The sequence below is a fragment of the Oncorhynchus kisutch genome, linkage group LG14 (genome assembly GCF_002021735.2).
Source record: "Oncorhynchus kisutch isolate 150728-3 linkage group LG14, Okis_V2, whole genome shotgun sequence".
Lineage (NCBI taxonomy): Eukaryota > Metazoa > Chordata > Actinopteri > Salmoniformes > Salmonidae > Oncorhynchus > Oncorhynchus kisutch.
Window position 1 is genome coordinate 14,188,780 of NC_034187.2, and position 16,438 is coordinate 14,205,217.

At 42.0% G+C, this 16,438-nt stretch overlaps 1 protein-coding gene across 1 annotated transcript in view; it reads left to right on the forward strand.

Annotated features, from left to right (window-relative positions):
* LOC109904588 (endoribonuclease Dicer) overlaps window positions 1–15,846 on the forward strand; it is a 65,915-nt gene extending 50,069 nt beyond the window's left edge. Inside the window, exons 30-35 of the mRNA XM_031787896.1 lie at window positions 7,137–7,392; window positions 7,717–7,969; window positions 8,192–8,460; window positions 10,233–10,395; window positions 10,595–10,670; window positions 13,565–15,846. Coding sequence (XP_031643756.1) covers window positions 7,137–7,392; window positions 7,717–7,969; window positions 8,192–8,460; window positions 10,233–10,395; window positions 10,595–10,670; window positions 13,565–13,730 — 1,183 coding nt within the window. The 3' untranslated portion in view covers window positions 13,731–15,846. The remainder of the gene's footprint in view (window positions 1–7,136; window positions 7,393–7,716; window positions 7,970–8,191; window positions 8,461–10,232; window positions 10,396–10,594; window positions 10,671–13,564) is intronic.
* The last annotated feature ends 592 nt before the right edge of the window (window positions 15,847–16,438 follow it).

Here is a 16,438-nt window from a genome sequence, read left to right on the forward strand (position 1 = left end):
AGCATGCACCCCCCTGAACCACCTGAACGAGTTGTAAACAAAATAATTAGCGTAGCCGGCGCTACACAAAACGCGGAAATAAAATATAAAATATGCATTACCTTTCACGAGCTTCTTTGTTGGCACTCCAAAATGTCCCATAAACATCACAATTGGTCCTTTTTTTCCGATTAATTCCGTCCATGTATACCCAAAATGTCCATTTATAAAGCAGGTTTGATCTGGAAAAAAACAGCTTTCCAAAACACAACGTCACTACAAAACATTTCAAAAGTTGCCTATAAACTTTGCCAAAATATTTCAAACTACTTTTGTAATACAACTTTAGGTATTTTTAAACGTTAATAATCGATCAAATTGTAGACGGGGAAAACTGTATTCGATAGAGAAAGTAAACAAAACATGCCCCTTTTTCCCTCTTGCGTAACTATCAACAGTGTAACGTTGTTCCAGGAAGTGCCTCTTCTTCGTTTCACCAATGATTAACTTCAACCTAATTCCAAAGACTGGTGACATCCTGTGGAAGTCGTAGGAACTGTAAAATGGGCCCTATCTAATTTCCCTTGGCAAAGACAACTGAGGGAACTGTCAGAGGAAAAACAATTTTTTATTCTGAACAGTTTTTCCTTGGGGTTTTGCCTGCTACATAAGTTCTGTTATAGTCACAGACATGATTGAACCAGTTTTAGAAACTTCAGAGTGTTTTCTATCCACACCTACTAATCATATGCATATAATATATTCCTGGCATGAGTAGCAGGAAGTTGAAATTGTGCACGCTATTTATCAAAAAGTGGTAATGCTGCCCCCTATCTCTAAGAAGTTTTAACATTATGTTTTCGAATGACATCCCCAAGAGGTAAAATATATAGTGAAAACAATAGTGGTCCTAAAACGGAACCTTGAGGAACACCGACATTTACAGTTGATTTGTCAGAGGACACACCATTCACAGAGACAAACTGATATATTTCCGACAGATAAGATCTAAACCAGGCCAGAACTTGTCCGTGTAGACCAATTTGGGTTTCCAATCTCTCCATAAGAATGTGGTGATCGATGGTATCAAAAGCAGCACTAAGGTCTAGGAGCACGAGGACAGATGCAGAGCCTTGGTCTGATGCCATTAAAAGGTCATTTACCACCTTCACAAGTGCAGTCTCAGTGCTATGATGGGGTCTAAAACCAGACGCATTTCGCAGACGAAATGAAGCATTTCGTATACATTGTTTGTCTTCAGGAAGGCAGTGAGTTGCAACAGCCTTTTCAACAATTTTTGAGAGGAATAGAAGATTCGATATAGGCCGATTTTAGTTTTTTTTTTCTGGGTCAAGGTTTGGCTTTTTCAAGAGGCTTTATTACTGCCACTTTTAGTAAGTTTGGTAGACATCTGGTGGATAGAGAGCTGTTTATTATGTTCAACATAGGAGGGCCAAGCACAGGAAGCAGCTCTTTCAGTAGTTTAGTTGGAATAGGGTCCAGTATGCAGCTTGAAGGTTTAGAGGCCATGATTATTTTCGTCATTGTGTCAAGAGATATAGTACTAAAACACTTGAGCGTCTCTCTTGATCCTAGGTCCTGTCAGAGTTGTGCAAACTCAGGACAACTGAGCTTTGAAGGAATACGCAGATTTAAAGAGGAGTCCGTAATTTGCTTTCTAATAATCATGATCTTTTCCTCAAAGAAGTCATGAATTTATTACTGCTGAAGTGAAAGCCATCCTCTCTTGGGGAATGCTGCTTTTTAGTTAGCTTTGCGACAGTATCAAAAAGGAATTTCGGATTGTTCTTATTTTCCTCAATTAAGTTGGAAAAATAGGATGATCGAGCAGCAGTAAGGGCTCTTCGATACTGCACGGTACTGTCTTTCCATGCTAGTCGGAAGACTTCCAGTTTGGTGTGGCACCATTTCCGTTCCAATTTTCTGGAAGCTTGCTTCAGAGCTCGGGTATTTTCTGTGTACCAGGGAGCTAAGTTTCTTATGAGAAATGTTTTTATTTTTAGGGGTGCAACTGCATCTAGGGTATTGCACAAGGTTAAGTTGAGTTCCTCGGTTAGGTGGTTAACTGATTTTTGTCCTTTGGCATCCTTGGGTAGACAGAGGGATTCTGGGAGGATATCAAGAAATCTTTGTGTTGTCTGAATTTATAGCACAACTTTTGATGTTCCTTGGTTGGGGTCTGAGCAGATTATTTGTTGCAATTGCAAACGTAATACAATGGTGGTCCGATAGTCCAGGATTATGTGGAAAAACATTAACATCCACCACATTTATTCCATGGGACAAAACTAGGTCCAGAGTATGACTGTGACAGTGAGTGGGTCCAGAGACATGTTGGACAAAACCCACTGAGTCGATGATGGCTCCGAAAGCCTTTTGGAGTGGGGCTGTGGACTTTTCCATGTGAATATTAAAGTCACCAAAGATTAGAATATTATCTGCTACGACTACAAGGTCCGATGGGAATTCAGGGAACTCCATGAGGAACGCTGTTTATGGTCCAAGAGGCCTGTAAACAGTAGCTATAAAAAGTGATTGAGTAGGTTAAGCTGTAGACCACACTATCTACCTAGAGAGTTTTCATCTGTATTTTTCGTAGCTGTTTACATACCACCACAGACTGATGTTGGCACTAAGACAGCACTGAATATGCTTTATTCCCACATAAGCAAACAAGAAAACGCTCACCCAGTAGCCAGTAGTGGTGCTCCTAGTAGCCGGGGACTTGAATGCAGGGAAACTTAAATCCGTTTTACCAAATTTCTATCAATATGTTAAATGTGCAACCATCGGGGGAAAAAACTCTGGACCACCTTTACTCCACACACTGAGACGCATACAAAAATCTCCCTCGCCCTCCATTTGGCAAATCTGACAATAATTCTATCCTCCTGATTCCTGCTTAGAAGCAAAAATGAAAGCAGGAAGCACCTGTGACTAGATCAATAAAAAAGTGGTCAGATGAAGCAGATGCTAAGCTACAGGACTGTTTTGCTAGCACAGACTGGAATATGTTCCTGGATTCCTCCGATGACATTGAGGAGTACACCACATTAGTCATGGGCTTCATCAATAAGTGCATCGATGACGTCATCGCCACAGTGACTGTACGTACATACCCCAACCAGAAACCATGGATTACAGGCAGCATCCGCACTAAGCTAAAGGCTAGAGCTACCGCTTTCAACCCAGAAGTTTATAAGAAATCCTGCTATGGCCTCCAACAAACCATCAAACAGGCAAAGTGTCAATACAGGACTAAGATCGAATCATACTACACCGGCTTTGACACTTGTCGGATGTGGCAGGGCTTGCAAACCATGACAGACTACAAAGGGAAGCACAGCCGAGAGCTGCCCAGTGAGACGAGCCTAGCAGTCGAGCTGAACTACTTTTATCCTCGCTTCGAGGCAAATAACACTGAAACATGCATGAGAGCACCAGCTGTTCTGGACGACTGTGTGATCATGCTCTCCGCAGCTGATGTGAGTAAGACCTTTAAACAGGTTAACATTCACAAGGCAGCATGGCCAGATGGATTACCAGGATGTGTACTGCGAGCATGCGCTGACCGACTGGCATGTGTCTTAACTGACATTTCAACTTCTCCCTGTCCGAGTCTGTAATATCAACATGTTTTAAGCAGACCACCCAAGAACACTAAGGTAACCTGCCTAAATGACTTCCGACCCGTAGCACTCACATCTGTAGCCATGAAGTTCTTTCAAAGGCTGGTCATGGCTCACATCAACACCATTATCCCAGAAACCCTAGACCCACTCCAATTTGCATACCGCCCCAACAGATCCAAAGATGATACAATCTCTATTGCACTCTACACTGCCCTTTCCCACCTGGACAAAAGGAACACCTATGTGAGAATGTTTTTCATTGACTACAGCTCAGCGTTCAACACCATTAGTGTCCTCAAAGCTCATCGATGAGCTAAGGACCCTGGGACTAAACACCTCCCTCTGCAACTGGATCCTGGACTTCCTGATGGAAGTGGTAAGGGTAGGTAACAACACATCCGCCACGCTGATCCTCAACACAGGGGCCCCTCGTGTGCGTGCTCAGTCTCCTACTGTACTCCCTGTTTACTCATGACTGCACGGCCAGGCACGACTCCAACACCATCATTAAGTTTGCTGATGACACAACAGTGGTAGGCCTGATCACCGACAACAATGAGACAGCCTATATTGAGGAGGTCAGAGACCTGGCCGTGTGGTGCCAGGACAACTACCTCTCCCTTAATGTGATCAAGACAAAGGAGATGATTGTGGACTACAGAAAAAAAAGAGGACCGAGCACACCCCCTTTCTCGTCGACTGGGCTGTAGTAGAGCAGGTTGAGAGCTTGCAGTTCCATGTCCACATCACCAACAATCTTACATGGTCCAAGCACACCAAGACAATCGTGAAGAGGGCACGACAAAACATATTCCCCCTCAGGAGACTGAAAAGATGTGCATAGGTCCTCAGATCCTTAAAGATTTCTACAGCTGCACCATCGAGAGCAACCTGACTGGTTGCATCACTGCCTGGTATGGCAACTGCTCGGCCTCCGACCGCAAGGCACCACAGACGGGAGTGTGAACGGCCCCGTACATCATTGGGGCCAAGCTTCCTGCTATCCAGGACCTCTATACCAGGCGGTGTCAGAGGAAGGCCCTAAAATAGTCAAAGACTCCAGCCACCCTAGTCATAGACTGTTCTCTTTGCTACCGCATGGCAAGCGGTACCGGAGCACCAAGTCTAGGTCCAAAACGCTTCTAAACAGTTTCTACCCCCAAGCCATAATACCCCTGAACATCTAATCAAATGGCTACCCAGACTATTTGCATTGCCCCCCCCCCCTCCTTTACACCGCTTCTACTCTCTGTTGTTATCATCTATACATTGTCACTTTAATAACTCTACCTACATGTACATATTACCTCAACCAACCGGTGCCACCGCGCGTTGACTCTGTACCAGTACCCCCCTGTGTATAGTCTCGCTATTGTTATTATACTGCTGCTCTTTAATTACTTGTTACTTTTCTTTCTTATTCTTATCCATATTTTTTTTAACTGCGTTGTTGGTGATGGGGTCGTAAATAAGCGTTTCACTGTAAGGTGAAAACTGTTGTATTCGGCGCATGTGACTAATACAATTTATTTTATTTGTTCTTAAGCATGACACAAAGGAGAGTGCCTGGATACAGTCTTTAGCTGTGGTATATTGGCAATATACCACAAACCCCAGAGGTGCCTTATTGCTATTATAAACTGGTTAAAATCAAATGGGCCTTTTACCGTTAAATGCTAACTTACAAGCTCCTAAACAACAATGCATTTCAAGAAATAAAAAGTAACACTATAACATTGTGTAACAATAATGAGGCTATATTCAGGGGGTACTGGTACCGAGTCAATGTGCGGGGAAGCAGGTTAGTCAAGGTTATTTGTACATGTAGGTAGATGTAAGGTGACTATGCATAGATTACCACTGCAATTGTAGCAGTAAAAATAAATGTTTTGTCATACCCGTGGTATATGGTCTGATATACCACGGCTTTCAGCCAATCAGCATTCAGGGCTCTAACTATTATAATACAATCGATTGTTTATTTGAACAACTTGGTACATATGCAGAATCATACATAAAATGATATGTCATACAATATATAAAAAAGAGGTACAAATATACAGTACCAGTTAAGTTTGGATACATCTACACATTCAACGGTTTTTCTTTATTTGAACTATTTTCTACATTTTACAATAATTGTGAAGAGATCAAAACTATGAAATAACACATGGAATCACGTAGTAACCAAAAAACTGTTAAACAAATCCAAATATATTTGAGATTCTTCAAAGTAGCCACTCTTGGCATTCTCTCAACCAGTTTCATGAGGAATGCTTTTCCAACAGTCTTGAAGGAGTTCCCATGTTTGCTGAGCACTTCTTGGCTGCTTTTTCTTCACTCTGTGGTCCAACTCATCCCAAACCATCTCAATTGGGTTAAGGTCAGGTTATTGTGGAGGCCAGGTCATCTGATGCAGCACTCCATCAATCTCCTTCTTGGTCAAATAGCCCTTACACTGCCTGGAGGTGTGTGTTGGGTCATTGTCCTGTTGAAAAACAAATGATAGCCCCACTAAGCGCAAACCCGATGGGATGGCGTATTGCTGCAGAATGCAGTGGTAGCCATGCTGGTAAAGTGTGCCTTGAATTCTAAATAAATCACAGACCATTACACTTCCTCCTCCATGCTTCACGGTGGGAACCACACAGGGGGAGATCATATGTTCACCTACTCTGCGTCTCACAAAGACACGGCGGTTGGAACAAATAAATCTAAAATTTTGACAGATTTTCACCGGTCTAATGTCCATTGCTCGTGTTTCTTGGCCCAAGCAAGTCTTATCTTATTTTTGCTGTCCTTTAGTAGTGGTTTCTTTGCAGTAATTCGACCATGAAGGCCTGATTCACATAGTCTCCTCTGAACAGTTGATGTTGAGATGAGTCTGTTACTTGAACTCTGTGAAGCATTTATTTGGGCTGCAATTTCTAAGGTTGGTAACTCTAATGAACCTTTCCTCTGCAGCAGAGGTAACTCTGGGTCTTCCTTTCCTGTGGCGGTCTTCATGAGAGCCAGTTTGATCATAGCGCTTGATGTTTTTTGAGACTGCACAAGTTTTCCAGATTGATCATTAAAGTAATGATGGACTGTCATTTCTCTTTGCTTAATTGAGCTGTTCTTGCCATAATATGGACTTGGTCTTTTACCAAATATGGCTATCTTCTGTATACCACCCCTACCTTGTCATAACACAACTGATTGGCTCAAACGCATTAAGAAGGAAAGAAATTACACAGGGGTGGCTACTTTGAAGAATCTTTGTTTAACACTTTTGATTACTACATGATCCCATATGTGTTATTTCATAGTTTTGGTGTTTTCACAATTATTCTACACTGTATAAAATAGTAGAAATAATAAAAAACCCTTGAATGAGTAGGTGTGTTCAAACTTTTGACTGGTACTGTATATTCTACCTAAATGTATGGACAGTGCATTAATGACTGATTTGGCATACCACTTAATTAATAAGTAGACATATCAAATGATTGTGAATTATTCCAGCTCGTGGGATGCCATGTGTTACCTGGACCCTAGCAAGGCAGGGGAGGAGGATGATTTCGTGGTGGGTTTCTGGAACCCGTCGGAGGAGAACTGTGGGGCAGAGTTGGGGAAACAGTCTATCTCCTATGACCTGCACACAGAGCAATGCATCGCTGACAAGAGCATCGCTGACTGTGTGGAGGCATTGCTGGGCTGCTACCTCACCAGCTGTGGGGAGAGGGCTGCTCAGATGTTCCTCTGCTCACTGGGACTCAAGGTATGGCCTTAGATACACCACCTCTCTATCGTCTATCTCTGCTGTTACTCTTGTGTTAATGTAGACTAATATATTAAACTACCTCTACTGTTGTGTTAATGTAGACTAATATATTAAACTACCTCTACTGTTGTGTTAATGTTCACTCTAGTTATAATGTTCCTCAAGGTAATTGATGCCTGTGATAATGTTTATTATAAATAGCAGATGCTTTTATCCAAAGCAACTATGTGACCTATGGGAAAATCAAATGCACAAGTTACATACCTGAGCCATCACATGAAGCATGACTTAATAATACAACCTATCACCATCATGAACCAGGTGTTACCGGTTGAGAGGAGGAGGCTGAAGGAGAAGGATGGGGTCATAGAGGTCGTGAACCTTGACCTCCAGTATGGCTGGCTGAAGATCCCACCCCGCTGCATATTTGACCACCCGGACGCCGAGCTCACTCTCAACCACCTCATCTCTGGCTTTGAGAACTTTGAGAGGAAGATCAGCTACACCTTCCAGAACAAGGCCTACCTGCTGCAAGCCTTCACACACGCCTCCTACCATTACAACACCATTACTGGTAAGCATGAGTTTCCTACGGAATCTATTTCAAAATGGATGAATCCTAATGAAGGAATGCACATATTGCATAAGATTGCATTGTTTCTAAAATATTGTAGTAATTCCAGCACGTTCTGTAGTGTGCCTTTAATATAATTTTGTTCCATTGTAGAATGATTGACACTTCCTCTCCCTCATACTTCCTCTCCATTCTCCCTCCCTCGTTTTCTCTCTTTCCCAGATTGTTACCAGCGACTAGAGTTTCTTGGCGATGCAATTTTAGACTACCTCATAACGAAGCACCTTTATGAAGACCCGCGCCAACACTCTCCTGGCGTGCTCACAGACCTGCGCTCGGCGTTGGTCAACAACACTATCTTCGCCTCCCTGGCCGTCCAGTACGACTTCCACAAGTACTTCAAGGCTGTGTCGCCCGAGCTGTTTCATGTCATCGACGACTTTGTGCAATTCCAGCTGGAGAAGAACGAAATGCAAGGCATGGACTCTGAGGTGGGTTTAGGGTGGTCCCACCCGCAATTGTAAAGTTTGATTGCATCTCGAATGGCTCCCTGTAAGTGGTGCACTATATAGGGAACAGGGTGCCATTTGGGATGCATCCTTGTTGAAGAAGTGTGGTGTTTTGTTGTGGTAGTGTATTTACTACTTTATGGGTGTGGAACAAAAGTGTTTGTTTGTTTGTTCTGGGGTGTTTGTTGTTGTGGGTGTACATCTGTTGTACTCTTGTTCTATTGTTCCATATTTTCCCAGCATACCCCAGTGTATATTTCTACCAAGAAATCTTTGCAGAGACCTAATGATAGCTTTTGGCCTTGTTGATAATTACTAACATTTAAACATGTTTTGTGGGACATACTCATGTTTTTTTCTGCCCCTAACATAAAAGTCCGAAAACATAGGCTGTCAGTTCATATGAATCTGTTTTAGATTTAGATTTTGGAATGTTCAGTATAAAATTACATTTATATTAAATCCAGTTGGATTTAATTTATTTTTAAGTGCCTATCTTGGCAGTGAATCGGATCTCGTTTGAGCAGAGCTTGTTTTATGCCAAAGGGATAACATTAAAACATTTTAAAGAAGAAAAACGAATTTAGGAAAATGTGTAAATATTTCCCCTTAATAGCTCAACTGGACGGCGGGGTCTCTGGGTCTCCAGTGTGTGTGAGGGTACAGCTGACTTTGTATTTGCTATTAAACTTAATACAGTAATAACTTTAAAGGCACAGTGCAGTAAAAAATTTGATTTGCCTGTGTTATATATACATTTCCACACTGAGTTGGAACAATACTGTGAAATTGAAAATGACAATTAAGCCCTTTTAGTGTAAGAGCTGTTTGAAAAGATCATCTGAAATTTCAGCGTGTTTTGGTGAGATGGAGTTTTGGTGACATCACCCGGTGGTAAGTTAGTTAATAGACCAATAAGAAATAGTTCCAAACCTCTCTGCCAATAACAGCTCATTTTCAGATTCCCCTTTCAATCAGGCCACTCCTTTCTTGAGAAATTGCTCTTTGAAGCTAAGTTTTGTTTCATTTCATACCATTTTATTTTAAAACATTCACTGTAAGGTACTTAATTGTTAACCAGAAACAATTGAATATTGAGGTAAAAACAGTTGCATTGGACGTTAAATACAGTTCAATACTTGTATTACTTGAATTTAACACTTGGCCTCCCAAGTGGCGCAGCGGTCTAAGGCTGCAGTGCTAGAAGCGTCACTACAGATCCGGTTTAGATCTCGGGCTGTGTCACGACCGGGAGACCCATGAGGCGGTGCACAATTGGCCCAGCGTCATCCGGGATAGGGGAGGATTTGGCCGGCCGAGATGTCCTTGTCCCGTCGCACACCAGCGACTCCTGTGGCGGGCCGGGCGCATGCACATTGACACGGTCGCCAGTTGGACTGTTTCTCCTCTGACACATTGGCTGGCTTCCAGGTTAAGCGAGCAGTGTGTCAAGAAGCAATGCGGCTTCTTCGGGGGACTGTAACTACCAATTGAATATCTCGGAAAATGATCCTCAGATATTCATTTTCCAAAGGAAAATGCTCAATTCACTCTATAGCAAATTAGCACATTTGTTAGTAGATATGAATATGATATCACATGGGAGACCATGTTCAGTCTGAGTTATTAGAAAGATGCCGTACTAGAGCACAGACCAAAAAAACAACAACATTCAATCCACTCGTGAGAACATATTTTTTTCCACCTTAACAAAAATGACTTTTACGGCATCTGTTATTCCCCCTTTCCTTCAGCTTCGGCGCTCAGAGGAAGACGAGGCGAAAGAGGAGGACATTGAGGTCCCCAAGGCAATGGGAGACATATTTGAGTCACTAGCCGGAGCAATTTACATGGATAGCAGAATGTCACTGGAGACAGTGTGGCAAGTGTATTATCCAATGATGAGGCCACTTATAGGTAAGGAGGAGAGCGAGAAACTACTTCTTCCACCTTTGATTTTCTCTTTTCTGATTGTTTGGCAGTTCATGCAGGGAGGCTTTTAGTTTCAATGATTTACTAACTATTAATGTTCTCATATGTCTGTCCCAGTGATCATCATATTGAGGAGTTAAAAAGATGAGGGTTCATGTTATAATGTTTTTCTTTTCCCCCGCAGAGAAATTCTCGGCTAATGTCCCTCGCTCTCCGGTGCGGGAGCTATTGGAGATGGAGCCTGAGACAGCAAAGTTCAGGTAGGAGGATTTCTGTTGTGTGTGTATACAGTGCATTCGGGAAGTATTCAGACCCCTTGGCTTTTTCCACATTTTGTTACGTTACAGCCTTAGTCTAAAATTGATTAAATTGTTAATTTTCCTCAACAATCTACACACACTAATACCCCATAATGACAATGTAAAACAGGTTTTTAGACTTTTTTGCAAATTGATACAAATACATTTTAAAAAAGGTAAAATATTTACGTAAGTATTCTGACCCTTTACTCAGTACTTTGTTGAAGCACCTTTTGTCAGCGATTACAGCCTCGAGTCTTCTTGAGTATGAGTTTACAAGCTTGTCACCTGTATTTGGGGAGTTTCTCCCATTCTTCTCTGCAGATCCTCTCAGGCTCTGTCAGGTTGGATGGGGAGCATCGCTGCACAGCTATTTTCAAGTCTCCCCAGAGATGTTAGATTGGGTTCAAGTCCAGACTCTGGCTGGGCCACTCAAGGACATTGAGACTTGTCCTGAAGCCTCTCCTGTGCTGTCTTGGTTGTGTGCTTAGGGTTGTTGTCCTGTTGGAAGGTGAACCTTCACCCCAGTCTGAGGTCCTGAGTGCTCTAGAGCAGGTTTTCATCAAGGATCGCTCTGTACTTTGCTCTGTTCATCTTTCCCTCGATCCTGTCTAACCGCCCAGTCCCTGCCGCCACCATGCGTCACCGTAGAGATGGTGCCATGTTTCCTCCAGACATGACGCTTGGCATTTAGGCCAAAGTGTTCAATCTTTGTTTCTTCAGACCAGAGAATCTTGTTTCTCATGGTCTGAGAGTCCTTTAGGTGCCTTTTGGCAAACTCCAAGTGGGCTGTCATGTGCCTTTAACTGAGGAGTGGCTTCTGTCTGACACTCTACCGTAAAGGCCTGATTGGTGGAGTGCTGCAGAGATGGTTGTCCTTCTGGAAGGTTCTCCCATCTCCACAGAGGAACTTTGGAGCTCAGTCAGAGTGACCATTGGGTTCCTGATCATCTCCTTGAACAAGGCCCATCTCCCCCAATTCCTTAGCTCTAGGAAGAGTCTTGGTGGTTCCAAATGAATAAGGCTATAAAGTAACAAAATGTGAAAGGATCTGAATACTGTGTGTGTGTGTGTGTGTGTGTGTGTGTGTGTGTGTGTGTGTGTGTGCGTGCATAGTACCAGTCAAAAGATTGGACACCTACTCATGCAATGGTTTTTCTTTATTTGTACTATTTTCTACATTGTAGAATAATAGTGAAGACATCAAAACTATGAAATAACACTTGGAATCATGTAGTAACCAAAAAAGTGTTAAACAAATCCTTCTTCAAAGTAGCCACCCTTTGCCTTGATGACAGCTTTGCACACTCCTGGCATTCTCTCAACCAGCGTCACCTGGAATGTTTTTCCAAAAGTTTTGAAGGAGTTCCCACATATGCTGGGCACTTCTTGGCTTTCTTTTCCTTCACTCTGCGGTCCAACTCATCCCAAACCATCTCATTTTGGTCGAGGTCGGGTTATTGTGGAGGCCAGGTCAACTGAGGCAGCACTCCATCACTCTCCTTCTTGGTCAAATACCCTTACACAAATGATAGTCCTGCTAAGCGCAAACCAGATTGGAAGGTGTATTGCTGCAGAATGCTGCGGTAGCCATGCTGGTTAAGTGTGCCTTGAATTCTAAATAAATGACTGACAGTGTCACCAGCAAAGCACCATCACACCTCCTCCGCCATGCTTCACGGTGGGAACCACACATGCGAAGATCATCTGTTCACCTACTCTGCTCTTCACAAAGACACACGGTTTGAACGAAAAATCTCATATTTGGACTCATCAGAACAAAGGACAGATTTCCACCGGTCTAATGCCCATTGCTCGTGTTTCTTGGCCCAAGCAAGTCTACTTCTTATTGGTGTCTTTTAGTAGTGGTTTCTTTGCATAAATTTGACCATGAAGGCCTGATTCACATAGTCTCCTCTGAACAGTTGATGTTGAGATGTGTCTGTTTCTTGAACTCTGAAGCGTTTATTTGGGCTGCAATCCGAGGTGCAGTTAACTCTAATGAACTTATCCTCTGCTGCAGAGGTAACTCTGGGTCTTCCTTTCCTGTGGCGGTACCCATAAGAGCCAGTTTCATCATAGCGCTTGATGGTTTTTGCAACTATACTTGAAGAAACGTTCAAATTCTTGACATTTTCCGCATTGACTGACCTTCATGTCTTAAAGTAATGATGGACCTTTGTTTCTCTTTGCTTATTTGAGCTGTTCTTGCCATAGTATGGACTTGGTATTTTACCAAATAGGGCTATCTTCTGTATACTACCACTACCTTGTCACAACACAACTGATTGGCTCAAACGCATTAAGAAGGAAAGAAATTCCACAAATGAACTTTTAACAAGGCACACCTGTTATTTGAAATGCATTCCATGTGACTACCACATGAAGCTGGTTGAGAGAATGCCAATAGTGTGCAAAGCTGTAATCAAGGCAAAGGGTGGCTATTTGAAAAGTCTCAAATATAAAATATAAAACACTTTTTTGGTTACTACATGATTCCTTATGTTTTATTGTCGTAGTTTTGATGTCTTCACTATTATTCTACAATGTGGAAAATTTGTAAAAAATAAAGAAAAACCATTGAATGACAATGTGTCCAAACTTTTGGCTGTTACTGTGTATATTTTTTAAACGGTTTTAGCTGGCTTGCTTACTTACTTGATTGCAATTATTATATTCTCTTTTCCATTAACTCATCCCCTACCCCATATATATTCTATAATTCACATATTATAGAATCTATATGCATTGTACAATATTTAATTCGTTTCTAGAATGGAAGCTTTCCTGACCATGTTGCTAGGATGCCACTTCACTTTATTGTCCTGTATGTAATTCAATGCCCCCTTCCTCAGCCCTGCAGAGCGGACGTACGACGGGAAGGTCCGTGTGACAGTGGAGGTCGTGGGCAAGGGCAAGTTCAAAGGCGTGGGCCGCAGCTACCGGATCGCCAAGTCTGCTGCCGCGCGCCGGGCCCTGCGCAGCCTCAAAGCCAACCAACCTCAGGTCCCAAACAACTGAGCTTCACACGCTAACTAGCTAGCTACTGATGCTAGCTACTGATGCTAGCAACTGACGCTATCTACCTACAACTGTCGCTAGCCAGTAGCCACTGATGCTAGCTTGCTACTGATGTTAGCTAGTCGCCACTGATGCTAACTACTGACGCTAACCAGTAGCTACCAGTGCTAGCAACTGATGCTAGCTACCAACACAGTGCAGCATTAGTCCTGTATCTTCAGCCCTCAATGGCACAACCAAGGCAGCCAGGGAACGTTCTGTGGAGACATGGGGAAGTCACAACGAGAGCTGATCTAGTTGTAACGGATTTCACATTTTATTTTACATTTTTTGCAAACACAATCTTTCCTTTCCTTCTGTTCTCTGCTTTGTGTAATCACAAGAGTGCTTTATTAACGTATAGCAAAGTGTTAAAAAGAAGAAAAAAGGTCAGGTGTTGCTTTGTTAATTTCTCACTTCTTTTTTTAAATTTTATTTTTTACTTTTTGTTTGTTTAACCTTTGCTTTGTGTCAGTGAGATGTTAGGCGTATGCGTATTATGAGTAGTATTAGATTTGTACATAGTTCAAATCAAAGGTGTAAATCTAAAAACGCTATACTCCTCAGTCTGTGCACTAGTGCCAGTTTTAAAGCGGTTTTTAAAATGCTATTGCTAAGGAAATGGCAAGCAGAGGCCAGACCACCAGTGAAGATGACCAGTGTGGCCCACCTCTGTCTGAACTCTGTCTTGAGATGCTATTCTTAGGATGCGTCTAAAATGGCACCCTATCCCCTATATAGGACCCTATGGCCCTGGTCAAAAGTAGTGGACTATATAGTGAATATGGTGCCATTTGGGACGTAGCCTCAATCATTATTGCACTTATTCCATTAGGGTCTGTTATGTTCAGAATTGTGTGGTCGGATTGGACAACAAAATCCTATATGTAACAAAAATATATATATACATTTATGATGAAATATAAATATTATTTGCCTTACATACTAAGGCCCTCCCTCGTATCCTGAAAAAAAGAATAGGAATTCAACATTCCCGCTTACTGTAAATTTAAAAAATAGTTTTTAAACAGCACTCGAGGATGCATGTTCGTGTAGCTTATGTATTAATAACCATGGCAACTGGATGGCTTATATAAACATTTATAAATCTATCAATATATCTAGAGGGAAAGAGATATTAAATGTTTATTATTATGACATAAGTCGACAACTTTAGTCTCAAGTAATGTCTTTTGATACCAAGATTGATCATCTTTATTTTGTTGGTCATTTTGTAAGACTCAGAGCACCTTTTGAGTATAGTCTTTAGGACACAGGTTGTTCTTCTTTTTCAACAGAATCGTGGTTCACACATCCCTTCACTTTACCAAAGCTAATACAGATGTGACTCTACAGGGTTGCACATGTGAAGTCAGTTCCTAGGGATATGCACACCAGCCTTTTTGTTTAATTATTTACTTCAAACACATTGTGACATAGCGTCCACGTTATGTGACTACATAGCCTCTTAGACTAAATGTATTTTATTTTCTCTCAATAGTATCAATAAGCCCTCTTCACTTGAATACCTCAGTTGATTGCATGCATTTGTTTTTGGTGCTATGTTTTGTGTTGTATTAAGCTTGAATTTCTCATCCTTTTTGCACTGTAACTATAATACCTCTTTCTTTGACCTTTTTGAAATCTGTCAGTTGGGTTGGTTGTCCTGTTCTAGCAGCCTTCAAGCTGTAGTGGTTCAGTTGCATCGGTGTTTTCTTTGTTTTTCTTCTCTCCCTGCCCAATTGATTTAATGCTTGATGATTTGGTGGGGTAAATCCAGAGGGTATTCTCATTCTGCACATACATGGGCCTAAACGAATGTCTTCCGTCTCTGTTGAGCATCAGTCCTCTTCAAAGGAAGAAGACATGAATTGGCCATGATCAGATGGAGGGGGCCTCCTGTACTGTAGCTTGTTGAAGTAAACCGATTGCACTCTATATCTCTCACCGTGTGTGGCCAGCGCAGTCTTAGTGTATGTCGAAGGCCTTTGCAAGACTACTTCGGATTCAGCCTTTTACGATTGTCACATGTCACACTGTGCGATGTTACCAAATTAAAATCTTGATATCAACCTTGTCAGATTGTAAGATTTTCTTCAGTTCTGTCGTCACATTCTGCGATTTGACTTGAGGCTACGTCAACTACAGCAGTGTAAAAACTGAAAGTATGCATAGTTTTAACAAGCAACCTTTATATTTCCACTCAATCAAATCTGCTTCCCCAAAATAGCGTGGTCTCTGTGGTAGAACGTTTATTTTGATTGGCGATTTGGTGCATTTATCAAATTCCCATCAGGTAGCCCGATTTCAGCCTTGTCATGTAAACAAGAATATTAGGGAAATCATTCTTCTTGCACAGCATATAAATGTTTAAATGGAACTGTTATAATAATCTGACTATTCACAATAATCGTATTATTGTGTGCCGTGTTCCTATTGGTCAGTTACCGGAATCAGCTTGTACCACCAGCCACTCTACACCGAGCCTACGACCGTCAGCACGTAGCGGTACTTAATCGGCAGACCTGTCATACTGAACGAGCCAAGCCGTCCGACAATCGTTTACAACCTACAAATTTGCCCGCGGTGTGAAAATGTCTGGATCAGCAAAATTGTGGCTTAAAACGGCTGGATTTGTACAGTCTGTGGGGGGCTTAAGATTCTAAAAT